General features: G+C 37.7%; 1 protein-coding gene across 1 annotated transcript in view; it reads left to right on the top strand.

Moving 5' to 3' along the window:
• Nucleotides 1–520: 520 nt before the first annotated feature.
• The window catches only part of LOC105477610 (cereblon), a 35171-nt gene continuing 9175 nt past the window's right edge, over nt 521–26516 (top strand). Inside the window, exons 1-8 of the mRNA XM_011734156.3 lie at nt 521–656; nt 4962–5068; nt 5979–6181; nt 7311–7460; nt 12405–12564; nt 23872–23934; nt 25365–25449; nt 26125–26240. Of these exons, the coding sequence (XP_011732458.1) occupies nt 590–656; nt 4962–5068; nt 5979–6181; nt 7311–7460; nt 12405–12564; nt 23872–23934; nt 25365–25449; nt 26125–26240 (951 nt within the window). The 5' untranslated portion in view covers nt 521–589. The remainder of the gene's footprint in view (nt 657–4961; nt 5069–5978; nt 6182–7310; nt 7461–12404; nt 12565–23871; nt 23935–25364; nt 25450–26124; nt 26241–26516) is intronic.

Below are 26516 nucleotides of genomic sequence, written 5' to 3'. Positions count from 1 at the left end.
ACTTGTTAATTTTGTAATGTAATGTACATATATGGAAACTACTGAAGTTATTGAAGTTACATGTACATATATTGAAACTACTGAAGAAAATCAGCAATAATTTAACCACCCTCGGAATAACTGATGGATTTCCCCAGCCTTCACATATATGCTTATTTTATATATGCTTCATATTTTAAGAATTGAAACTATTGCTGCATGAACAGGTTTCTATTTACTCCCTACCCTCTTCGTTTAAAAACAAGGTGGAGACTAAAGGCTCTCAGCCTCAGTTTCTCCATATGCAAAATAGTACGATTAAATAAGTCATGCTAAAGGCTGGAACAAGGTGAGGACTCTGCAGCGTGTACGCCGGGCACTCAGCCCTGGATGGCGGGGAACGGCGTTCTGTCCCTGGTGCGGAGCGCAGGCCTGTAATTGTCCCTTCCGCCTAGGGCATCACTCCCAGGCCTGGGTACGCGCCGCCGTCTGCTCCTCTGGGGCCGCCAGGGGGCGCTGTGGCCCCGGTGCGCGGCAGCGGCAAGACGCAGACCCTCCCCCGGAGTCTCCGGCACCGCCCTGTCCCAGCCTCCTTTGCGGGTAAACAGACATGGCCGGCGAAGGAGATCAGCAGGACGCTGCGCACAACATGGGCAATCACCTGCCGCTCTTACCTGGTAACCGCCCGGAGTAGTTCCCTGTAGTCGGGAGTGCGGCGAGGCCCGGAGCCGCTAACGGTGCAGCTGGGCCTGGGAGGCGGGTGTGGGGGCGCCGAGACTGGCCAGCTAGCCCAGCAGGGCCGCACCAGGAGACTGCTTCACGTCGGCCCTTGGCCAGCGATGGAGTCGCGGCACCTTCTTCGCTGCTCTGTTGCCCCGAGCCGTGAGCCAGGGTGTCGGGGGACGTTTGCTCTTAAGAACAGGAAACTCATCCTCTCCATCCTCCCTGTGTCCTGAGTGTAGCTCCTAGGAAATGCTCTGGAACTAGAGGGCTGGGTCAGATTCACAGCTGTTACTTTTGCTGGTTTCCTTCCTTTTAATAAGAGTGACAGCTAACATGTACTAAGCACTAACCGTGTTACGAGCCTTGCACTTAACGCTTTGCCTGCATTTCGCCTTTTAATCCTTTCCACATCACTTTTCAGTTTCTGATTTGATCAGCGAGTATTGGATTGCAGATTAGTTCAGTGACTTGCGCAAGGTCACACAGCAGAGTTAGGATTCCATCCCGGGTGTGTCTGTCATTATATCTCTAAATCCCTTCTCTATTTTGTTTTTCTTATTGTTGGTCTGTTTTTCTCAGGCATGTACGATTATGCTTTATCAGAGATACTTAGTTTTTCTTTTTCCTGTATGTTGTGTGAAATGTTTAGACTTTGGCCTTGTGTTGAAATACTGAACAGAAAAAAAAAAAGGCATGGAATATTGTATAAACTTCTCATGCAATGCCTTTCAAGAGATGCTTTCCAAAAGGCGTATCATCCAAACTTGAGACTATTAACTGAGTCCCTTGGTTAATCAAGTATGTTAGGTGTTGTGGAGATGAAACGAGAGATAAATACACAATCTGATACTTGAGGTTTACTGTCTAGGCGGGGCTGCTGAGAATATAACTAAACATAAATCAACTGCAGAGGCAGTTGATTTAGGGCCAGATAAATGAATGCTATTGTGGTTCTTCAGAGGCAGAAGTTGTTCAAGGGTCAGAGGAGCTGGGAAAAAGCCTTTCAAGGTAGATCAGGAGACATCCAAAAGCACATATTTAGGATATGATTGTGGAACATAAGGCCTAGGAGGTAGATTGGGTTTAAGTTGCTGGGAAACTGGCATCTCTTGCCAGTGTGTTTGGGGTTTTTCCCGTGGATTGCCAAGAAACAGTTTTCGGTTTCAGGTAATTGCCTAAGGAAATCTATGCTTGGAAGATTAATTTGTCCACTAGTAGCAGCATGGAAGAGACTGAGTGCACGCCCACCATATAGGAGAGAACTTTTCTATAAAAATAAACCATAGTCAGTGGTTGTTCTTGAAGCCATCCTAGCTGAATTGACACAAGGGTAAGTGTGCCAGCCTTTGATGGAAAGCTGAGCTGTTTTTTCAGAGACATTAGCCCTACTCTCTGTGCCAAATCCGGTGTTTCAGGGAGAATGGTAAATAGAAGAGGAAGGATACTGATGTTCTGTCGGCATTCACATGGTGCTTCTGCATGAGATGAGTCATCAGACTTCACTGTGATAGCTCTGAACAGTCAGCGTGTTTTGTGTGTGTGTGTGTTTCAGAAAAACATCGGGAGAGGGCCCAGAGATGATGTAGATATAGCAATAATGCCTTTCCAAATTATGTAAATTTTATTTGTAGGAAAACATTGGACTTTCCATAATTCCATGTAGTATGAGTTGTTCTGAAGAATAAGTCCTCTAAGTTGCAACAGAAAGCTTTATAGTTGAGATGTGAAGAATTTATCCTAGGCAAATGAAACAATAAACATAACTGAGTATGGGAAAGTGGGTTTTAGCCATATTTATGAAAAAAAAGTTACTAAAGAAATTATTTAGAGACTAGGAGTCAGAAGAGTTAAAATGTAAATTTTTAACAATATTAATTCCAGCCTTTGAGCTAATAATTTATCTTTTAAACTTTCTGTAGTAGAGCAATAAAGTGGATCGTGCTGCATGCCAAGTGATAGCCATGCTGTCAGCGTTGGAAATACAAAGAATTTGATACAGAATATTTTTCTCATCCATTTAGATTGCCCTTTTTTATCTTTTGGTGAAACTTACATGTTCCAAGGAAAATTTGTATGAAGTGTTAGAGCATTGACTATTTACATATAAGTTGAAGTAATTCTGTTTTTGACAAAGTTTTATATCTGGGAAATTGTAACAATGAATAGAAAGTCCAAGGCAGTTACCATATTGAAAAACATTTTTGTTTTCTGTCAGGGACCTGGCTACAGGTGGTTTGACTTAAATAATGATATGTAAAGGAAAAAAATGATTATTTTGTATTGACATTTTATTGATTTAGAAGTTTATTTGGGGTGTTTAAAAATACAGGAATTGGGAGGTGAGAAATGAGATTCAGTAATTCTTTATTGTTAGTCTAGGCCAGGGTTTCCCAACCTCAGCACTTGACTTTTGGGCTGGAGAATTCTTTGGGTGGGATTGTCTTTTGCATTGTAGGCTATTTAGCTGCATCCTTGGCCTCTACCCACTAGATGCCAGTCAGACTCCCTTAGTTATTACAACCAATATCCCCTGAGGGGCAAAATCACCTGTGGTTGAGAATCACTGGTCTAGGATAGGAAATTTACTCATAGTTTGTATGAAACGGACAGACTCACAGTTAGTATAATAGCATTTGTATTGTGTAGCATTTTCTAATTTTCTTTGCTGTCATTGGTAACATCTAGTTTTCTAAGACGTTCTTCTAAAATGTTTTATGCTTCATGCAACTTTATTTTTAAATTTAAAATTACTAAGCAAAATAGTATGAAAATGATTGCAAAAATTTCTTTTTTTCTTTTGAGATGGAATCTTGCTCTGTCACCCAGGCTGGAGTGTAGTAGCACAATCTCAGCTCACTGCAACCTCCGCCTCCTGGGTTCCAGCAATTCTCCTGCCTCAGCCTCCCCAGTAGCTGGGATTACAGGCACCTGCGACCACACCCGGCTAATTTTTGTGTTTTTAGTAGAGATGGGGTTTCAACATGTTGGCCAGGCTGGTCTTGAACTCCTGACCTCAAGTGATCTGCCTGCCTCGTCCTCCCAAAGTGCTGGGATTACAGGTGTGAGCCACCACACCTGGCCTTCACTTTAAAATAATGTAGTGACAGCCACGGAAATGTTATCATTAGAAAAATGCTGTGAAATTCTTCCTGCCAGATTATCTTTCTCTGTTTTAATTAACAGATCTTGCCTGCTTTGGTTTCTTTTCTTACTTATGTAGGAACTCTTTGAAGTTGAGAGTTTGAGAGAACGTTAGAGGTTGACGTGTTTAAGCCTATCATTTTGCAGATGAGGAAACTAAAATTTAATTGGGCAGAATGAGTTGTCTAAGGTGTTAAAATTAGTTTCTGGTGAGGGAGAAGAGAAAAATCTCCCATATAGAAGAATTTTAAATAACGTATATAGGTATTTCCCTTTCAAGGGAGTGGAGCATAACTCATCACCGCTTAAGTGGAGGCTACACCTAGTGATTTGCTTCCAAAAAGTATAATGTGAAAAGGAGGGGGAAAGGAACTTTATAGTGGGAAAACCTGACATATACTGCTTTAACCAGGTGATCAAGGTTAATAGCAGGACTAGTTCATAATATGTAGGCTTGATATGTAATAAAAACAGCACATTGGCGACAGACCCCATTTCTAAAAAACAAAAGAATAACAACACTTCACTTTTTCCTCCCTGAAACACGTATCCTCAGTCTAATCATGGGAATTACATCAACAAAACCCAGTTGTGGGATACTTTTCAAAATACCTGACCAGTACTCCTCAAAACTCAGAAACAAGCAAAGTCTGAAAACCACACTAGCCCAGAGGAGGGTAGGGAAACATGATAACTAAATGTAATGTGGGATCCTGGAACACAAAAAGATTAGATAAAAACTAAGGGGATCCAAATAAAATGTGAAGTTTAGTTATAGTAATGTACCAAGACTGATTCCTTCGTTGTGGCAAATGTACCATACTGATATAAATTAACTATAGGGGAAAAGGGTGTGTGACATACAGGAGCACTCTGTATTATCTTTGCAACTTCTCTATAAATGTTAAACTATTCTAAAATTCACAGTTGACTTAAAAAAAAAAAATAGCTACTGACAGAGCCCAGCATAGACCCCAGCCCTCTGACTGCCTCTTCACAGTACTGTAGAGTTTACCAAATGCATGTGGTTTTAGAAGTACCCCTTTTTTGAAGAAGGAATTATGTGTTTGAAAGGTTTTCATTCATTTTTTTTTTCTTACAATATTCTACTCTTACAGCAGAGAGTGAGGAAGAAGATGAAATGGAAGTTGAAGACCAGGATAGTAAAGAAGCCAAAAAACCAAACATCATAAATTTTGACACCAGTCTGCCAACATCACATACAGTATGTAATTTAGTGATAGATCTAATATAATAGATACACATTTAAATGTAGATAAAAGTTCATAAAAACAAGTGACTGATATTTGTATTACTAGATATCAGAAATTGTGGATGAGGACATGGGCTATTTGCCAGTAGATAAACATTTAACTATAATTTTGAAGAAGCTTAATACTATGTTGTGGTGGAATTGTTTGAAGAATTGTTGCTCTTTATAGTCTTTCTAGTAATTGAGCTATTAAATACTTCTCTGTACTTCTAGGTACTAGAGTGTTACTGAACATACATTTTTTACTTGCTGTTTGTGATATTTGGACGTAGAGATATTTCTTGGTAAAAATAAAATACTTTGTATTAAAAAATTCTTGAATTTCTGTGTTTGTGAGATATTCTTCATAAAAGATTAGAAATTCTTCTAAGAGTTAAAGTTAGATTAAAAATTATATTTTCACATGGGATGCTTATATACCACATTTATTAAGTGTTTGTAACCCCATTTGTATTTTTTTTTTTTTTTTTTTTTTTTTTGAGACAGAGCATTGCTCTGTCACCCAAGCTCGAGTGACTGCAGTGGCACAATCTCGGCTCACTGCAGCCTCCACCTCCTGGGTTCAAGTGATTCCCCTGCCTCAGCCTCCTGAGTAGCTAGGATTACAGGCGTCCACCACCACACCCAACTAATTTTTGTAGTTTTAGTAGCGACAGGGTTTCACCATGTTGGCCAGGTTGGTCTTGAACTCCTGACCTCAGGTGATCCGCCCATCTCGGCCTCCCAAAGTCCTGGGATTGCAGGTGTGAGCCACTGTGCCTGGCCTGTATTTCTTTTAATGTGATTTGCTCTTTAGTCTGTTGAGCTTATATTTTTATTACATATCGATCATGACGCTGTACCTATATATGTTCTTAAATAGTACCTAGGCGCTGATATGGAAGAATTTCATGGCAGGACTTTGCACGATGATGACAGCTGTCAGGTGATTCCAGTTCTGCCACAGGTGATGATGATCCTGATTCCCGGACAGACATTGCCTCTTCAGCTTTTTCACCCTCAAGAAGTCAGTATGGTGCGGAATTTAATTCAGAAAGATAGAACTTTTGCTGTTCTTGCATACAGGTAAAATATTAGAGTCCATTTGCTTAATACATTTCCTCTCATGGGTAGTTGCGGTGGTCATTGTTGAAGCCAAAGCAGGCTGTTATTATGCATGTACAGGAGAGGTTGGGTAAGAATGTGAGGTTAGGAGTTTGGTTAAGTAGAAGTTTCATAGTGCAAGTTGGAGTATTTTTGTTCATTTAATTACCATCTAACTCAGCTCTACACCTTCATACACAATTTAACTTTCTGGTATTTGAAAAATTTTTAATCATTTATATTTGATGAAAAACATTTCTGGAATCTTGGTTTCAATAACTGTCTTTATTAAAGAGAAATAGTGCTTTTTTATTTTAACCTAAAGGATTACTTTTCCAAAAGAGTGGTCTTTTCTTTCCTTGTCTCTCAAAATTCATAGGTTGTACCCTTTAAATTGAAGCTGAATGTTAAGTATCCCGTGGCAAATAAAGGAAATCTGCAGTAGAGGCAGGAAATACATACAGGAAGCTCCCACCCCAGTACAGTGCTGCCAGTAAGCAGCAGAAATGATAAGTCATTTGACAGAGTGAAAGAATGTTTGGTTTGGGAAATGAGTTTAAACCCCTGTAAGTTCTAAATTATTTTCAATGACTAGAAATCTATTCTTTTCCTAAAATTCTCTAATCGTACTTCCTGAATCCTCCTTCTGTATCCCCCATGTGATTTAAAAATAAATAAAATTGGCCAGGCACGGTAGCTCACGCCTATACTCCGAGCACTTTGGGAGGCCGCGGCGGGTGGATCACCTGACGTTGGGAGTTTGAGACCAGCCTGACAAACATGGTGAAACCCCATCTCTACTAAAAATACAAAAATTAGCCAGGCGTGGTGGTGTGTGCCTGTAATCCCAGCTACTCAGGCGGCTGGGGCAGGAGAATCACTTGAACCTGGGAGGCAGAGGTTGCAGCAAACTGAGATCATGCCACTGCACTCTAGGCTGGGTAACGCAGCCACACTGCGTCTCAAACAAATAAATAAATAAAATTATACTAGCTTTGTAGTAAGGGTTGAGTCTATAAATTGTTTACCCATATGTATTGCTTTTGCATACTTTGCATATATTTAAAACTCAAATGTTCAAAATTCTTTCCTTTTAAAATTGTCTTGGAAGCAATATACAGGAAAGGGAAGCACAGTTTGGAACAACAGCAGAGATATATGCCTATCGAGAAGAACAGGATTTTGGAATTGAGATAGTGAAAGTGAAAGCAATTGGAAGACAAAGGTTCAAAGTCCTTGAGCTAAGAACACAGTCAGATGGGTAAGAAATAACATACACCTTAATGCTCTGTGAATGTTTTATAATGAAATAGTTTTCTTGTACTTTTTTATTCTACTGACCTTTCAGATTTTGTAACTTTTAACTAGTTGTTCTCTTTCCCTTCTAAGGTATAGCCCAGTGGTTTCCAACCTTGCTATGCATCAGAATCACCTGGGAAGCTTTTAAAACTATAGAAGCTTGAGTTTCAACCTCATCTCCCATCTCCAGAGAGTGATGAGGCTGCAGCATCTTTTAAAAATGATTTTCAGGTGATTCTAATGTCTCTCCAGGTTTGAGAATAGTAATGTAAATCCAAAGGGAGGTGCTGTTTGGGACTTGGCTTCTTTAGGATTGAAGGCCTCTCAGAGCATAAGAGGATAGGGAGACCACAGGCTTGTGAGCTGTTTGTGTGCTCACCAGGACAGCTGTGGTTTTTGTAGCATTGCTATGATGTTTGAAAGCCACACGGGTTACATCTGCCAACTGCTCCATCTGAGCTATAAAAGCCATTTATATTTAGTGTCCTTCTCCAGTGTGAATTTTATATCACCCAGAAATGCTATTTACATAATAAGTGATCAATAAATACTTGTAGTCTATGTGCCTTGTGACATTTAGAAATTCCCTGAGTGTACTGTTTCAGCAGTTACTCATTTTGACATAGCTCGAATGGCTGGGTTTTGCACAAATTCAAGGGATGCACATTAAAGCAGACACAGAAAAGTCCAGTTTATCTTATTTTATCCTCTTTTAAAAAGGAAACAAAGTAAAGCATTTGCCTTGATCATTGGATATTATCTCTTAAGGGAGTGCTTCTCAACTGTGGCACATCACCTCTGAGGTCTTACAGATACACAGTCCTGGTACACAATACAAGTACTAGTGAATTGGTTTCCAATTTATACCCAGAGTTGAAAATCTCATCAGACCTCTGTGTTGCCCAGGTAGTATCTTCTGAACACATGGAAGTTCTGAGTATTTTGGGGTTTTTATTTGGTGGGGTGGGGATTAAGACTGAAAAAAGAATGTGAACAGCATGAGGGCAGGAACGTTTTGTCTGTTTTGTTCACATGGTGGGCATTCCTATATATTTTTTAATTATGGAAATGTTGACATGTCAGACAGCTCCTTGGAGCTAAAGAGAGCATAGAGGAATGTGAGATGGGATTGCCAGAGCTCTTAGGGTGTTTAGTTCTCTCCAGGTACTTCCTCAGAACATTCATTGTGCACACTTTGATAGCCTTACCACATTGCCCTGTCCTGATGGGATTATATGTCTGTCTCCCTCGATAGATAACCTGCTTAAGAACAATGACCAAGACTTATTTATGTTTTACTTTTAGGACCATAAATGTTATATAAATGAATGAAAGAATGATTTCCTGGGGGTGGTCTGCATTATGATAATTAGAAAACTGTTTTGTTACTGTGGATTTTGCTAACAGTTCCATTTTTAAAGTACTTCTTACTTCATACAATTTCAATTGTGAATACTATTCTAGAAACCATAAAGGAAAGTTGACTTGGGGAAAAGTATATTTCTCAGACTGTCTTGACATTAGTGAGTTTTGATTGTGGAAAAACTATTGAACACAAGATGGCAGTATATCGTTAACTCTGAAAACAAGACAAGGAATGAATGCTTGACTCTAGTAAAGATTAACATCAGGCCACATGCAGTGGCTCATGCCTGTAATCCCAGCATTTTGGGAAGCCAAGGCAGGACGATCACCTGAGCTCAGGAGTTCGAGATCAGCCTGACCAACATGGAGGAACCCCATCTCTACTAAAAATACAAAGTTAGCCAGGCATGGTGGCACATGCCTATAATCCCAGCTACTTGGGAGGCTGAGGCAGGAGAATCGCTTGAACCCGGGAGGCAGAGGTTGCGGTGAGCCAAGATCGTGCCACTGCACTCCAGCCTGGGCAACAAGAGGGAAACTCCATCTCAAAGGAGAAAAAAAGATTACTATCAAACTGATACAGGCGGATAAGACTTGGAAAGGACACATTCTCTCTAGTATTCTGTAGACCCATTATTAAGATCTCTCATAAGGGTATGTCTGTCTTCATTTAAAAGGCCTCTGTGGAATGAGATTTCTCTTGGCTCCACTACTTCTCTGGCCCTGTAACCACCTTCACTGGAAGTGGTGAAATGAAAGAAATTCTGGAGATGATTTAGTGCAGTCTCCTCTTTTTCTATATCAGAATGCCAAGTACTAGAGAGGTTAAGTAATTTGCCTAAACAGCAAATAAGCGACAGACCTGATTGGTTCTAGGTCCCCTGACTTCCAAACTGGTACTCCTTCCCTTATACCAGGATTTCTTCATAGCACATTTGAAACTCAAGCCACCTTCCCTTTCTCCAGTAAAATATTTAATATTCATTTGTTTTAGAGAAATAAGCATATAGAAAACTAAAAAAAAATAAAAAATAAAAATATCCGTTTGTCTTTTACCTAAATGACACTTCATTTATTGAAAGTACACTACAGAGGCCAGGTGTGGTGACTCATACCTGTAATCTCAGCACTCTGGAAGGCCAAGGTATGTGAATCACTTAAGGCCAGGAGTTCAAGACTAGCCTGACCAACATGGTGAAGCCCCATCACTACTAAAAATAAAAGAAATTAGCTGGGCATGGTGCCTGTAATTCCAGCTACTCGGGAGGCTGAGTCATGAGAATCACTTGAACCTGGGAGGCAGAAGTTGCAGTGAGCAGAGATTGTACCACTGCACTCCAGCCTGGCCAACAGAGTGAGACTCCATCTCAAAAAAAAAAGTATACAACAACCAGAATCGTGGGGGGCGGGGCGGCAGGAAGGGCATCTTCTGAACACAAAGAAATTTCTTTTTAGTAAAAACACAGGTCTCATTGACATAGGACTCTTCAGAAGTTCCTACTTGTTAGCATGTAGAGAGGAGGAGGGGATTGATATCCTGTTGGCATCACAAGAGAAGATCTCTTACCTGTCATGACTGAGACCAGTAATTGTTAGTCAGAAAGTTAGTTGAAGCTGGAAATCACAAAATGTTACACATATATAGCTTAAACATTTTATTTTAACTTAAAATGTATAAATTCATTCATTTTTCATTAGGAGAGACCAACGTCTTTTAATTGAAGCAGGTCTGCACATTGGAGATGACTGCAGACTTTCTAGCACTTTCATTGTATATTATCTGCAGTTTATACTGCTAGTTTTTCTTTAAAGAGGGATTCTAAAGATAGTCACAAGGCAATTTGAGTGCAGAAATTTTCCAGATTTGTGCTTTTTTTTTCCTATTAAAGTTGCATATACCTAAGTTGAAAGCAGTTTTTTTATGTCTCAACTTAATGTTCCTTGAAGCAATTTTATTGTTGTACTCATATTTCACTGGTTTTTATAACATTTATATAAATTATGTTGCTCTAATCACAAAACAACTCTGATAAACAGGTTGGAAAGAAAAAAAACTAGCTTATGTTAAAAACAAAACTCAGCTGCTGGGAGAACCAGCCACTGCGTATGCAGTGGATCCTGGCCGTGTTTAACCAGGTAAAGGAGAGCATTCTTTCATCCTTCAAGGCAATTCAAACAGCTTGTACTGCAGACTGTTAACATGATCTGTAAGCCACGGGATCAATAATGTTACTGTTTTTATCATAATCAAATCTTACACAATAGTTTGGTAAAGCAAAATTCTTAATTCAGTTTCCTATAACCTTAAAGAAGAATCAGATTTCTAAAAATTTCCATAGGATGGTATATACTTTTGTCTTCGTAATATAATTAACAAGTTATTTGTGTTCATGAATCAGGTGAAGGAAATTGAGATTTTGTTTCTAATGAGCTCTAGTAACATAAGAACACTTGACCATAGTTTGACTATAGTAAAATGTTTTAACATTTTCCCAAATCATGTAGACAAATTTTTTGAGTATTTCTAATGAGTTTGCAGGAAGGAAATAAAGTTGGTAGAGTGAGTCTACTATTATCATTAAATTAAACCTAGGTACTTTCTAACACACTCAGCTATTTTTCCTTTTAATAAATAAGTAAAATGTCAGAATTTCATCCATAATATTTTGTGGTCAAACAGGGGTTATTATGAAAGACTACTTTAGAAGTCTTAAGTATAACTAATAAAGCAGAGACTTTTAATATATTTGACTTTGTCAGTCTGACAGTGTTTTATACTAGCATTTGAATATAGTTACATATTCTACATTTAAAAAGCTACACTCTAAGAGATACAGCGCCTCACAGGAAGATAGCTCATGCATACAACCTTCCTGTTTGCACTAGTTCATCAGATATTTGCAATTATGATATTCTCAAGTAGCATTTTGGAAAAGACTTTATTATGACATTTTAAATAACTTTTAAGAATCTAATGTATAGTTTGATCCTCTGTACAGATAAACTTTTAATGTGAAAAGGAATGCATACAGAAAGATTGCATGTAATTCCCTAGTGTTATTTTAATTCATCCATGTAAATGCATTCTTGATTTTTCTCTTCCTTTCTCTACTCAGATGACTTATGGGAAAGGATAGATGTAAGAGTTAAGCAGCATAAGAAGTGGGGGGATAGAAGAGTTTGGGTGTCTAAAGAATGTTTAAGAAATTAGAAGTATCAAGCAGTAGTTAGTTGTATGTTGGTTTTTTAAAACTTTGTTTCATTTATAGACTCTGTATTTATCTGAAATGTGTAGATCTCCCTTTCCATTCCACAGTGACATTGAAAATCCATACCTTAGGCTATCTTTGGTTTTAACTTTGGTATGATTTATGAAATAAAATTATTTTCTGAAAATTTCTATATCTAAACATCAGTATTTGATGAATGTTTAAAAGATAAAACTTGGAAAATCATAGTATTTAAAATTATCACTGTTTAGAAACTTATAGTTTTAGTCGATTTTAGAAATGAATACCATGCTTGGTTCTCTTTATTTTAGAATCCAGCAAGCTAAAGTGCAAATTCTTCCCGAATGTGTGTTGCCTTCAACCATGTCTGCAGTTCAGTTAGAATCCCTCAATAAGTGCCAGATATTTCCTTCAAAACCTGTCTCAAGGGAAGACCAGTGTTCATATAAATGGTGGCAGAAATACCAGAAGGTGAGAAACTAATTTTTTATGCATCTTCAAAAAGTGAAGATAGATTGTTTTTTTCCTGTTTTAAGAAAGAAACACAACTCTCATGATTCATTCCCCAGACACCTTGTGTGGCAGTATTCCAGCTACATTTGATCATAGCTGGACCCTCTAAAAATTGCACAGGCAGCTATTTTATGTAAAAGCAGTTTACAAACACAATAAAATGTCACACAGCTGTAAGATATCCTTGTTATTATGCTTATTGGTTATATTAATCACTTATGATTTTTAATTCCGTGGGAATTGGTTATTAAACTATGATCAAATTAGATGTTTGGCTCTTGAATCATAAACATCCATTATCTTAAGGAAGGGAGGATTTATTTGGGGTAGAGTAGTAGTAGAAAAGTAGAGTCTGTTTCTTCTTCCAGATCAGAGAGAAAAGGTTTCTTTTGCTATGTGTTTTAATGAAACGCAGTTGACATCACAAAAATTGACTTGAGACTAGGTGCTCTTTAAAAATGTTGCTTGTTTAGGCACTAATTCCTATGTTATATCCTTTCACTAAATCATAATTGTCATGTGGAAAAAAAAATTGAGGGAACCTGTTTCTATTCATTTGTGAGATGTGCACTTTTAAGTATAGTTAATATTTATAATTGCTACCTAAAGAAAAAGATTACTAGTTTCTAAATTTAGAATAATTGGGCTTTTTGAGGTTTTTCTCTTTAATATGGAAAGACTGTTTCCATTGTAACCTTAAAAGTTCTGTATTAATCATCCCTTTGTTAAGTCATGAGGATTTAATATTTTAATGTAAATACAGATTTCCAATTTAACGTAAATTATTATGGATAATTAATGAAGTGGACTTATACACTAGTTACTGTACCAAACTTTTATTGCTCTTACTGTAGAATTCTTCCAGTTTTCCACGAAAACTTGTGCAGAATGGGCACTTGATGAGCATGAGGGTTATAACCAGGTATCTATAGGACTTCCTGGTCTTATCTTTATTTCAGTTAACTGATCTGTTTCATGGTACAGTGTGTTTTGACTAGTGTTTCTAAGGAAGATTCTAATGAAGATATAATTAGACTGCTTTAAGACTCCCAAACAACCTTGAAACTAGTATTTTTTAATGTTTAATAATATTGATACTGCCTTAACAGGCAGCTTTTGTATAGCTGTGTGTATTAGTCCATTTTCATGCTGCCAATAAAGAGATAACCAAGACTAAGCAATTTACAAAAAAAGAGGTTTATTAGACTTAAAAGTTCCACATGGCTGGGGAGGCCTCACAATCATGGCAGAAGGTGAAAGTCGAGGAAGAGCGAGTCATGTCTTACATAGATGGTGGCAGGGAAAAAGAGCTTGTGCAGGAAAACTCCCATTTTTAAAACCATCAGATCTCGTGAGACTCATTCACTATCACAAGAATAGCACAGGAAAGACCCACCCCCATAATTCAGTCACCTCCCGCTGGGTTCCTCCCATGACATGTGAGAATTGTGGGAGTTACAATTCAAGATAGGATTTGGGTGGGGACACAACCAGATCATATCACCGTGCAATACTTTCTTCCCTATACCAGATACAGACACTTTAAATACGCATTTGCCCTTGTTTCTTTGAACTGTGGGAAATTTTGCTTCCATAGTCATTTTAAATGTTACTGTAGAAATAAGTATGTCAGTGATCACTGTCAGTATGTGGCCCCCCAAGGAGTAGATTTGGAATATATTAAGTCATTTAGTGCCTAAAAGTATGTTTGGCACTGGTTTGCTACTGAAATATGTGGCAAGGTAACTGCATCAAGATGTTCCCTATGTGTCATCTCAATATTCACATAGTTGTGTATTTCATATTAGATATTTTTTTTCAGGGGGTACAGGCATACCACGGAGATATTGCAGGTTCAGTTTCAAACCGCTGCAATAAAGCAAGTATCACAATAAAGTGAGTCTCATGAGTTTTTTTGGTTTTCCAGTGCATATAAAAGTTTTATTCACACAATACTGTAGTCTATCACATGTATAATAAGATTCTATCTAAAAAACAATGTACATACCTTAAATTTAAAAATGCTTTATTGCTAAAAAATTCAATCATCTGAGCCTTCAGTGAATCATAATCTTTTTTGCTGGTGGATAGTCTTGTTTTGCTATTGATGGCTGCTGACTAATCAGGGTAGTGGTTGCTGAAGGTTGGGGTGACTACAGCAGTTTCTTAAGACAGCAATGAAGTTTGCCCCACAGATTGACTATTCCGTTCACAAAAGATCCCTATGCAGCGCTGTTTGATAGCATTTAAGCCACAATAGAACTTTCAAAATTGGAGTCAGTCCTGTCAAAACTTGCTGCTGCTTTATCAACTAAGTTTATGTAATATTCTGAATTCTTCATGTCATTTCAACATTCACAGTATCTTCAGCAGATTTCTTCTCAAGAAACCACTTTCTTTGCTCATCCATGAGAAGCAACTCCTAATCCGTGTTTGATCATGAGATTACAGCAATTCAGACCCATGTTTGGGTTCCACTTCTAACTTTAGTTCTCTTTTTATTTCTGTCACATCCACAGTTCCTTCAGTGAAGGCTTGAAACCCTCAAAATTGTCATCCATGAGGGTTGGAGTAAACTTCTTCTGAATTCCTGTTAATGTTGATGTTTTCACCACCTCCCATGAATCCTGATTATTCTTAATGGCACCTAGAATGGTGAATCTTTTTCAGAAGGTTTTCAATTTACTTTTTCCAGATCCATCAGAGGAATCACCATCTGTGGCAGCTATAGCCTTACAAAAAAAGTATTTCTTAGATAATAAGATTTGGAAGTCTAAATAACTCCTTGATCCATGGGTCACAGAATAGAAATTTTGTTACCAGGCATGAAAACAGCATTAATCTCCTTGTATATCTCCATCATAACTTCTGGGTGACCATGTACATTGTCAATGAGCAGTAATATTTGGAAGAGTCTTTTTTCTGAGCAGTAGGTCGCAACAGCAGGCTTAAAATATTCAGTAAACCATGCTCTAAACAGATGTTCTGTCATCCAGACTTTGTTTCATTTACAGAGCACAGGCAGAGTAGATTTAGCATCATTCTTAAGGGCCCTAAGATTTTTGGAATGGCCAGTGAGCATTGGCTTTAACTTAAAGTCACCAGCTATTAGCCCCTGAAAGGAGATTTAGGGACTTTCTCTGGATTAGGCTTTGGCTCAATGGAAATTTGTGGCTGGTTTGATCTTCTATCCAGACCATTAAAACTTTCTCCATATCAGTAATAAGGCTTTTTGGCTTTCACCAGAGTAGCACTTTGTATTCACAGCTTGGTTATTTGCCCCAGGAGACCTAGCGTTTGGCCTCTTTCAGCTTTGACATGCCTTTCTCACTGAGCTGTATCATTTTTAGCTTTTGATTTAAAGTGAGAGATGTGTGACTACTCTTCTTTTCACCTGAACACTTAGAAGCCATTGTAGAGTTACTAATTAGCCTAGTTTCAATATTGTTGTGTCTCAAAGTAGGGAAGCCTGAGGAGAGAAAGAGAGATGGAGGGGCTGGTGAGTGGAGCAATCAAAACACATTTGTTAAGTTTACTGTCTTAAATGGGTGCAGTTCGTGGTGCCCCGAAACAGTTACAATAATAACATCAAAGTTCACTAATCACAAATCATCATAACATATAACAATGAAAAAGTGTGAAATATTGTGAGAATTACCAAAATATGGCACAGACAGGTAATTAGCACATGCTATTGGAAAAATGACTTGATAGACTTGCTTGAAACAGGGTTGCCAGAAATCTTCAATTTGTTTTAAAAAAAGAAGAAAAAAAGGCAGTATCTGAATCGCAGTATGCCTGTATTAAGTATTTGGGTATATAGAATAGTTCTTCCACACCAAGATGGGTTAAAAATTCTTAACCATTAAAAATCCTAAATTAACTCTTCTTTGCAAAGTTCTAAGTATAGGTGAGAGCAGTGGTAGTTACTTCCTGACTTAAGTGTTCTGTGCAGCTAGTTCTGTGACCTGCCCGTAGGATCCTGCAATCTTAAACCTGAACTTGGGCTAAGCAAGTAAGACTGCTATTTAAATTTGTTTTTTATGTGAGTTACTGCTTAAATTCTTCCTGTTCTATGGGTAAAGCACCTTGCTTACATTACATTCCAAATTTGTCCCATACAACGGGGTTGCCACTGGCTTAACAAGGCAAGAAAACATAGAGCTGCGAAGACCAAAGAAGCATGTATTTGCCTGGGTTCAGATCCTCTGAGCTTTTCCTCTCGTCTTAATTAGCCCTTGGTTATTTTCATATTCAGAGTTGCCAAGGGCTAAAGAGAAGATGCTAAGGAATGAGAAGGCCTAAGAAGTTTTAGGTGATACAGATATCTCCATCCCATATATGTCAGGTTATTTCTTAGGTTCTGAAATTTGGAATCTAGATCACTAGGCCAAGAGAAACTGCTAGCTGATCTATTTTGGACTCCAAGTGACCTACAAACTCTGTTCTGCTTTAGAGAAACCACTTAGAGCCATTCTGTGTGCATCAAAAAGGAATCTAACAGGGAAAGGGGATGGCAGATATCTTTGGTAGGAACTCCATATGCAGTGGGACCATCTGAGTGGTTTGGCACGCTGCACCTTTAGTGGGACGCTAGCTTACCATGGGGCTGGATTATGTAATAGTGCTTGTCCTTAGACAGATACAAGGTTCAATTCATTCCTTTCTTCATAGAGCTTGCTTGTATCTGACTTGTCCATCCCACCATAATCTGAAGCACAGCATATGTGTGTTCTGTCTCCATGTCTTAGTAATTAAAATGGTCAGAGTTGGGAGATGCTTACATGACTGTAAGCTCACTCAAGCTAATAAGGTTGGCACACACTTTTCCTGCAGAAAAGGAACTTAAAGGATCCAGGATTGTAGTCTTCCTGAGATGTATTCAGTTAACCTTGAAACGGCACACAGCATTTGCCATGGAAACCTAAACATCCCAAATGACATGAAATAAAATTATTTAAACTTCTGGAAGTGTTCCTGTGTTATCTACCATTCTGACAAGGAAGCATTAGAGAATATTCAGCACGTGTCTCTCATGATTAAGGAGTTAGGCCAGTGTAATTAGGAAACACTTTCAAAACCCATTCCATCTAGAGACCTTTCTTGTTCTGGAATTCGAGCTCTGAAACTGTTTGCTTCTTTTCCCATCACAGTGCCTTTCTCTATTCACTGGTTTACTGTAGGGCGATTTGAGAATCCCCCTACAGTAAAAATCTCCCTAAAAAAAGAGGAAATTTTGTTTAAACCTGTTTGGAGTATGACTTAAATGTTTCTAAGTATATTCCCTGCTTGCCCAGACCACCTGCTTATTCATACATCAAGGCTTACTGTGTTAATCAGAAAAGAGCTGAGTATGAAATGTTAAGTCAAATGAGAAACAAATAGATATTAAGAAAGTAATTGGTGCTCATCTTTCTGGCCTCTGCTGAACTTCCTGTTTATGGCATAGAGCAGGGAGGAACTGAGCACGAATTTGGAAGGGCAGGGGCCTCACACATAATCTCTCAGATTAGTGTTTAAATCTCCTCCTAATTTTCTTTATCTAGATACAAATGTTCTTATTTCTTTCTTTTATAGAAGGATACATACCTTTTTATTAACAGTGTATCTTACAGGAGATTCTTTTGTATTAGTTTATAGAGCATTGCTCATTCTTAAAGCTGCACAGAATTATTTTGTATGGATACACTGTATAACCAGTACCATACTGATGATAGATCTGTACTAAATAACATGTACAAATGATCTTTTATATAGGTAAGTATTTATGATAACTTTTGAAGAGTGAGGTTATTGGCTTACAGGGTAAATGCATTTATAATTCTGTCAGTTTTAAAAATAATTTTGAGGCCGGGCACGGTGGCTTACGCCTGTAATCCCAGCACTTTGGGAGGCCGAGGCAGGTGGATCATAAGGTCAGGAGGTCAAGACCAGCCTGGCCAAAATGGTGAAACCCCATGTCTACTAAATATACAAAAATTAGCCGGGCATGGTGGTGGACGCCTGTAATCCCAGCTACTCAGGAGGCTGAAGCAGGAGAATCACTTGAACCTGGGAGGTGGAGGTTGTGGTGAGCCAATATCGTGCCACTGCGCTCCAGCCTGGGTGACAGGGTAAGACTCCATCTCAAATAATAATAATAATAATAATAGTAATAATAATAATGAGTTATTTTCAAAATACTTAAGGTGTTTGTACTTGTTTTTATTATCATTATTTCATCATGGCCTCACAGGCAATGTAGTGTCAAACCTGATGTTTGCTGATCTGATAAGTGAAATATATTACATTGAAGGTTCAATTTTAATTTCTGAGAGCAAGGGTAAGCATTTTGTTGTAAGAGCAGTTTGTGTTTCCTTTCTATAAAGTATTTGCCCATTTTTCTACTGGCTTGTTGATTTCTTGGAGCTCTTTGTAAGCTTTATAGTCTCTGTAATTAATGAGTTCCAAACATTTTTCCTAGTTTGTCTTTCACCTTTTAACTTTGTTTTTGGTGTGCTCTGTCATACAGAACTATTTTTGTTGTTCTTATATAGTTTAATTTTTAATGCTTCTATATTCTAAATCATAGCCAAAAATGATGTTCCCATGCAAAGGAATGTCTCATGTTTTCTTGTATACTTACTGTGGTTTCATTGCTTTTCCGTGGAAAGCTCTGATCCTTGTGTAGTTGATCTTGGTATAAATTCCACTTTACTTTTTTCCAGATGGCTCCCTGTTGTCCTACTACCACTTTTTGAATAGTCTATATTTTCCCCCATTGATTTGAGATCCCATCGTTGTCACAGACCAAATTCATGTTTATTTTACTTTTCTTCTCTTTTGGTCTACTTGTGTGCCATCATCATATTGTTGTAAATGTTGGCACTTTATAATCTGTGTAAATAAAAATAGGGGTGGTAAGCCCCTCACTGCTCTTTTGTCAAGCTTGTCAGTGACTACCGTTGATGAACATGTCCTTGTGAACTTGAGAATCTGTTTGACCTTGTTCCAGGATAGAAATAGTAAGAACAGTAACATTTATTGACTATTTTTATATAAAGAAGAAAAGTCTTGAAATCTTAGGCTATGTATAGTCAGGTGCTTCCTCAGAAAGTCTGGTCATTTCCCAGGCATACATATTGTATGTGCACTTGTATATCTATCATTAGCGTATAAGCCTCAGGAGCAGGAAAAAGAGCTTATCATTCCATTCCAGTTCTTATTACCATGTAGGAATTTGGTTCATGAAAGGAAACAAAAACTGGTAACTTTTTAATTATTTGTATAAATTATTTCTGTCATTTACATTGCTGATTATAATAGGATTTAACACAGTAAGTGACCACTTTTAGTCACTATATAAAGGAAGTCAGTGGTAGTGATTTACTATTTATGTTTAGCTTTTCACATTACTCTTTCCATTTTCATTGCACTTCAAAGAGTCACTTAAATGGAGTTTCACATTTTGTGAACATTCTACATTGTTGGGAGGCAAAGCTGAAGCCATAGTTATGAGGCTTAAAAATGGAGGACTGTGATAGATTACCTCCAGGTAACAGATTCATTTTAAGGGCTTTTATGCCTGCTTTCAGTAGTAAATCCTGTTCCCAGAGTGAATACTACTTTGCTGGAGAATCAGTCATTGGTCACTTTTAAGTGCCTAAACTTTTTGGCTAGTATTAAAATTTTCTTGAAGTACAACCATTTTATGACATCAATCACGGTATTGATATATTTAAAGAATAACTATAAATTGCTAGAACTTATCCATTTTACCCAGATATAAGACAGGAGCCTTTCCTATTATGCCAGAAAGCTAAATGGGACTCTTAAATTTGAGGATGTTGAAATGTCTTAAATTTTGGCAGTTGCTCTGTAAAAGCTAGCTGATGTTTTCTCGTATATGTCTCTTCCGTGTGTCTAACTAACATACATCACAAATATTAAGGATGGATTATGCATATTTGAATCTGTCAGGATGCTCCAGATAAAGAATTTTGGAGGTCTTCTGACCCTGAAAAGAAGCTACCTGAAACTGTAGCTTGCTCATGGGCATGGTGGCAGAGTGAATGCCTGATCCAGTGCATTGCTCTTAATATGCTAGTGTGCCGCATTTTATTCTTTATACTTGAAATTTATAATTATTTCAGATTCTTTTTCTTGACACAGGTGCCAAATGAAATTACACTTTTGTAGTACACTTTACTTTTTTTTTTGTATTATAAAAGTAACCATTCTGATAAGTGAAGTATATTTTAATAACTGAATGAGGAGTGTGTCAGTCAGCCAAACTGAAACTTTCAGTTGGGTCTTTGTCATTTTGTAATTCTAAGAACATATAAGTTAGTAAGCTTCTTCCCTCTAAAATATAAGCTCCACAGGGCAGTGAATTTTGTTGGTTTTTCTTTCATTCACTGGCATAGCCTAAATGTATAAAAAATAGCCTGACACGTGTTAGGCATTGTATTAGTCTGGTCTCACACTGCTAAGACATACCCAAGACTCAGTAATTTATAAAGAAAAGAGTTTTATTTGACTCACAGTTCAGCATAGCTAGGGAAGCCTTAGAAAACTTACCATCATGACAGAAGGGGAAGCAAACATGTTCTTCTTCACATGATGGCAGGAAGAAGTGCCAAGCAAAAGGGGAAAAACCCTCTTAATAAAACCATCAGATCTCGTGAGAACTCACATGTATCATGAGGGAAACATGGAGGTGCCTGTCCCCGTGATTCAATTACCTCCCACCGGATCCCTCCCACGACACATGGGGATCATGGGAACTACCATTCAAGATGAGATTTGGGTGGGGACATGGCCAAACCCTATCAGGCACTCACAGTATTTGTTGAATGAATGATGATTAGAGTCTCAGACTCCCTGTATACAAATCCTAACTTCTTCCTATTTACTGAGTCTGTAACCTTGGGCAAGTTATAGCATCCTTGTGTGCCTGTTCCCTTACTTTAGAATGGAGATAATAAACTACTAACCTTAGAATAGTCTTATAAGAAATGTGAAGTTCTTGGCACAATACTAATGGTTGCCATTGCTGTTCCTGAAGATTCAGAGCTACTTGATGTGCTCTTGGTAGTATTTTTTAAAATTCTGTAACTGGACTGTGACAATAATCTTACCATTAGATATTTAGTCTTAAAAGTGAAGGACAACTTATTGGAGATTACCCGAAGGGTCTCATAGTCTGACTCCTCAGGCTTTAACCACTACCACAGCACACAGTAGGAGGCCATCTCAAATCACCTTTGGCAGGGGTCCCCAAATCCTGGCCCACAGACCAGCACTGGTCTGTGGCCTGTTAGGAACCGGGCCACACAGCGGGTGGTGAGTGGTGAACAAGCAAGTGAAGCCAAGCTCCACCTCTTATCAGTGGCAGCACAAAGTCTTACAGGAGCACAAACCCTATTGTGAACCGCGCATGTGACGGATCTAGATTGCATGCTTCTTATGAGAATCTAATGATGAATGTAATGCACTTGAATCATTCCAAAACCATCCTCCACCCCATCTTTGGAAAAATTGTTTTCCACGAGACTGCTCCCTGGTGCCAAAAAGGTTGGGGACGGCTGATCTTTGCATAGTCTCAAATATAAGGATTATATTAAGCCAGAAATGTTTCTCATTAAGGAATCCTTTGTTTTGAGCTGTAGGTCGTGTTTTAGAACAAGTCTGTCCTCTTCCATGTTGCAACTCCTAAAATATTTGAAAACAGGTATGTCCACTTGAGAGAGAGCTCTGAACATCCCTGGTAATAAGACATTCCCTTTGATAATGAAAGTTCCCATATTTGAACAGCATGGAATAGAATAACATTGTCTCTCAGATTCTAGTCTTCTATTAAAACCGCAGTTACTTTTGCACCAAACTAACATAGCTAGAATAGGATCGGGGTAGTAGGTAAGTATAGGGTGTGAGTGGTGTAGCACATCATACAGTTGTGTAGCACAATTCCAGCTATCAGCTCAGTCCCAAGTCCCTTTTATGTGTGCTGTGTTCCCACGTTTCCTGCAGATCTTACCCCTGCACTTGCAAGATCAAATGATTAGGTATGAAACATATGTAGGGTAAGTATTCAGCATATGAAAACATACCTAGTCATTTGATCTTGCAGGTGCAGGAGTAGGGTCTTCACTTGTTTTGTTAAATGTTACCTTGTTTTTCTTGTTCTGGTCTGTTAAAAGTGCCTTTTGATCTACCTTATTCCTTTTCTCTCACTTTAATGTGTCATGTCACATGTCAATTAACATTTTATTTACAGTGAAATTACAAAGATTTGTACATATGTAGGTTTTGTTTTGAGAAAAATGTGATAATTCTTTATATTCTGCTATACCTTGTTCTTTGATCACTTGCAGAGCATTCCTTGGTATAAACATATTCTAACGTATTTCACTCTATTTTTGATTGATGTTTAGGTTGTTTCCAATTTGTTGCTATTAGCACTGCTGCAGTGCACCCCTTCAGTAACATTTTTGTGTCCTATAGACCATTGCTTCTCTTTCAAAACTTGTGTGTTATTTTTGCGGTTATTTTTCCAAACGAACTTTAAACTTATAAATTCCATTCTCACTGGTATTGCAATGAATATGTAATTTGAGGACTGACATCTTAACAATATTGAGTCTCCCCCTCAAATACTGAAATTCTACAGAAATTAAGTACAATTCACATTTGTATATGGACTAAGGCATGGTTCTGTTTGGATTTCAGTTACAAATGGAGGTCATATATAATCGGTTTCCCCTTTCTTTGAGTTTTATGAAATGAGGAACTTCATCATGAAGTCTCAAGTGTATAAATATTTTATCCTTCTTGGGATTCTGTTACTTCTTATGTTTGCCCTTATAGTGATTCAGTTGGTTCTCATTTAAAGTTTTTACACAAAAACAGTTTGGATTGTATTTTGAGGTTTTCACTTCAGATACTGGACAAGTAATTACTAGTATAAAGGCAACTAACATGGTCATAATAGAAGTATGGTGTTTACTCTTCACATTTATCTTCCCAAAGTTGTCTTCAGCATTGAAATTTTAATGTTTGACCTTTTTAAATAGGAATTAAGATTCTAGTTACTACTATATATTTGAAGGATATAGAAGCATGATTTCACACTTCATAGTCACATTATGGGATTATCTACAAAATTTTTTATCTTTTTAAAATTAGATGGTTTCCTAGGCCAAAATCATTTAGATGTTGCTCTTGCAGTATTAGAATCTTTATTCTGTGGGGTTTTTTAAGTGCCTTTTTTTGTTTTGTTTTCAGAGAAAGTTTCATTGTGCAAATCTAACTTCATGGCCTCGCTGGCTATATTCCTTATATGATGCTGTAAGTAACTTACCTTAAATTTACTTTATATATGGTAGGCCATGTCATAACTAAGGGTCATTAAAAAAGGTTTAGTTTTTCCAGTTTCTAGTGCCTTATAACTTAAGAACGAAATATCCTAAGAGTGGTGGCTAACACCTGTAATCCCAGCACTTTGGAAGGCCAAGGCAGATGGATTGTTTGAAGCCAGGCATTCAAGACCAGCCTGGGCATCATGGTGAAACCCCATCTCTACAAATACAAAAATTAGCCGGGTGTGGTGGCATGCGGCTATAGTCCCAGCTGCTTAGGAGGCAGAGGTGGAAGGATTGATTGAGCCTGGGAGGTCAAGGCTGCAGTGAGCTGAGATTGTGTCACTGTACTCCAGCCTGGACAACAGAGCAAAGACTTTGTCTTAAAAGAAAAAATTATCATAAGACGTTTTTAGAGTTTTACTAAGCACGTGAAATTTTGTTGGGTTGGGTGATAGTTACATTTAGAACATGAAAGCATCCATCTATAACAGTTTTGGTTTTTCTCTAAACAAATATATTAACTTACATCTCTTGATCATTAGTCTATTAAGTAATGCATCCATGAGGGGTTTTGCTCCTTAAAATTGAACACTAGGCATTGCCACATTTTGCAAAACTAAGTAAGGGACAGTGTTGAAATGGTTTAAAGAATCTGGATTTCAGATCAGAGACTGACTTCAGAGTCTGATGTCTGTCATTTACTCTGGGCCTGGAGCAAATTACTTCTCCAAGGACCTGTAAAATGGATATAGTGGTAGCTATTGTAGTTGGTGTGCATAGCGGGCATTCAATAAATGCTAGCCATTTCCCTTAATGAATCACTGCCCACTAATCTGGAGTCCTGGGAACACTCAGCAGCATGCACAATACTAAAGGAAACTGCAGTTGATCTCTGCTTTTTAGCAGCTTTTAAACAATTACAAAGACACAATATATGAGTGTTTTTGCATATGTTTTGCATATGCTTGTGAAAATTATGTAGTAAATAGGTGCCAAGTAAGGTATGTAGATAGCAGGTGCTAGTGCAATTTATAGGTGCCATAATCCCTATGGACTGAGTCAGAAATGGCCTAATAGAAGGCAGAAGAGAGGCCAGTTCCAAGCAGGGGCATAGAACAGAGCAATCTGCAAGGGAGTTGGGAGCACATACCGCTGGGATAAGACAGTGAGTGAGAAAAGGCTGGAAGGCAGACTTAATGCTGGGCAAAGGAGCTGGAGCTTGATCATTGCTGCATAAGAAAATGGAGGCATTTAAACTGGGACTGAGATGGGGCTGAGTGATTACTTAAATTGCTGCCAATGTGTTAGTTTTAAGAGTTGAAAAGCTTAATAGTAGATTTTAATAAGTCCATGAACTTGATTATTATACCTTTATACCTCTATTTTAAACAAGATTATACCTTTATTTTAAACAAGGAAACCTTAATGGACAGAATCAAGAAACAGCTACGTGAATGGGATGAAAATCTAAAAGATGATTCTCTTCCTTCAAATCCAATAGGTATGAAGTTAGTTTACTGCCTGGGGCCTGGGATGTCTTGCTGTAAAAAAAAATAGCTTTCTAATGGATGAAATCATATATTTTAGTTTTGGGTTTTTTTTTTTTAGACTGATTAAAACATTTTAATTCTGAAAAGCATAACTTCCTTTGAGCAGTTGAAAAAAAAATGAGTATTTCAAAATTAATTGCAATAAAATCCTTATATTCTGTGAACACTCCAATTTCAGACAATTTCAGACAAATTGCAGGAAGTGGCTGTCATCCAAAAACACTTCCTGAGCGTGAGGATTCCTTTCTGTGTTCTTTAAGGTGCCTTTAAAACAAGTGACTGTAGTTCCAGGACTTGCCTTAATTACATAAACTCTCTTCATCTGTTTATAAGGTATAGTTTAGTTATATTTTTCTAGTCTCTTGGCAAATAACTTCTAACATGGATTTGAGTTCACGTTTAACGTAAAAGGATTTTACCAAAAAAAGTATAGGAAAAGAAGTTAAATTTAGAGCTTCTGAAAAGTATGTGTTTGACAGCTGGTATATTTTCATATTGTTTATACATGTATGAAATGTGTAACCTTATAGAGAAGGATTTATTTCAAAAGGGCATTATCTGATTTGTAAGTTGTCTGATGCTTGTCTGACTCTTAAGTTTAAAACTTGAAAAACCATGTCTTGAAGATTTTTCTTACAGAGTAGCTGCTTGTCTTCCTATTGATGATGTATTGAGAATTCAGCTCCTTAAAATTGGCAGTGCTATCCAACGACTTCGCTGTGAATTAGACATTATGAATAAAGTGAGTAAAGTGAATATGTTTTTGATGACCATGTTTTATTCAGGCTGGAGAACTAGGATGCTCTGTTGGGTCCAATGGAGCTATATATAAGTCCAGTAATGTAGTCATGCAATTCAGATTTCAATTGGGATCTTACAGATAAACTCAAATTGTTTTGTGTTTGTCAAATATGAATACATTTATCAACTTAGTGAAAAATACTTGATTTCTACATGGAAATATCCAAGGTTATATATCACTATTCTTTTACCCTAGAGAAGGTCATTTAGTTTTATG

Source organism: Macaca nemestrina, chromosome 2 (assembly GCF_043159975.1).
Source record: "Macaca nemestrina isolate mMacNem1 chromosome 2, mMacNem.hap1, whole genome shotgun sequence".
Taxonomy (NCBI): domain Eukaryota; kingdom Metazoa; phylum Chordata; class Mammalia; order Primates; family Cercopithecidae; genus Macaca; species Macaca nemestrina.
The sequence above is the reverse complement of the archived record's forward strand: the minus strand, read 5'-3'. Positions and strand labels throughout refer to the sequence as shown.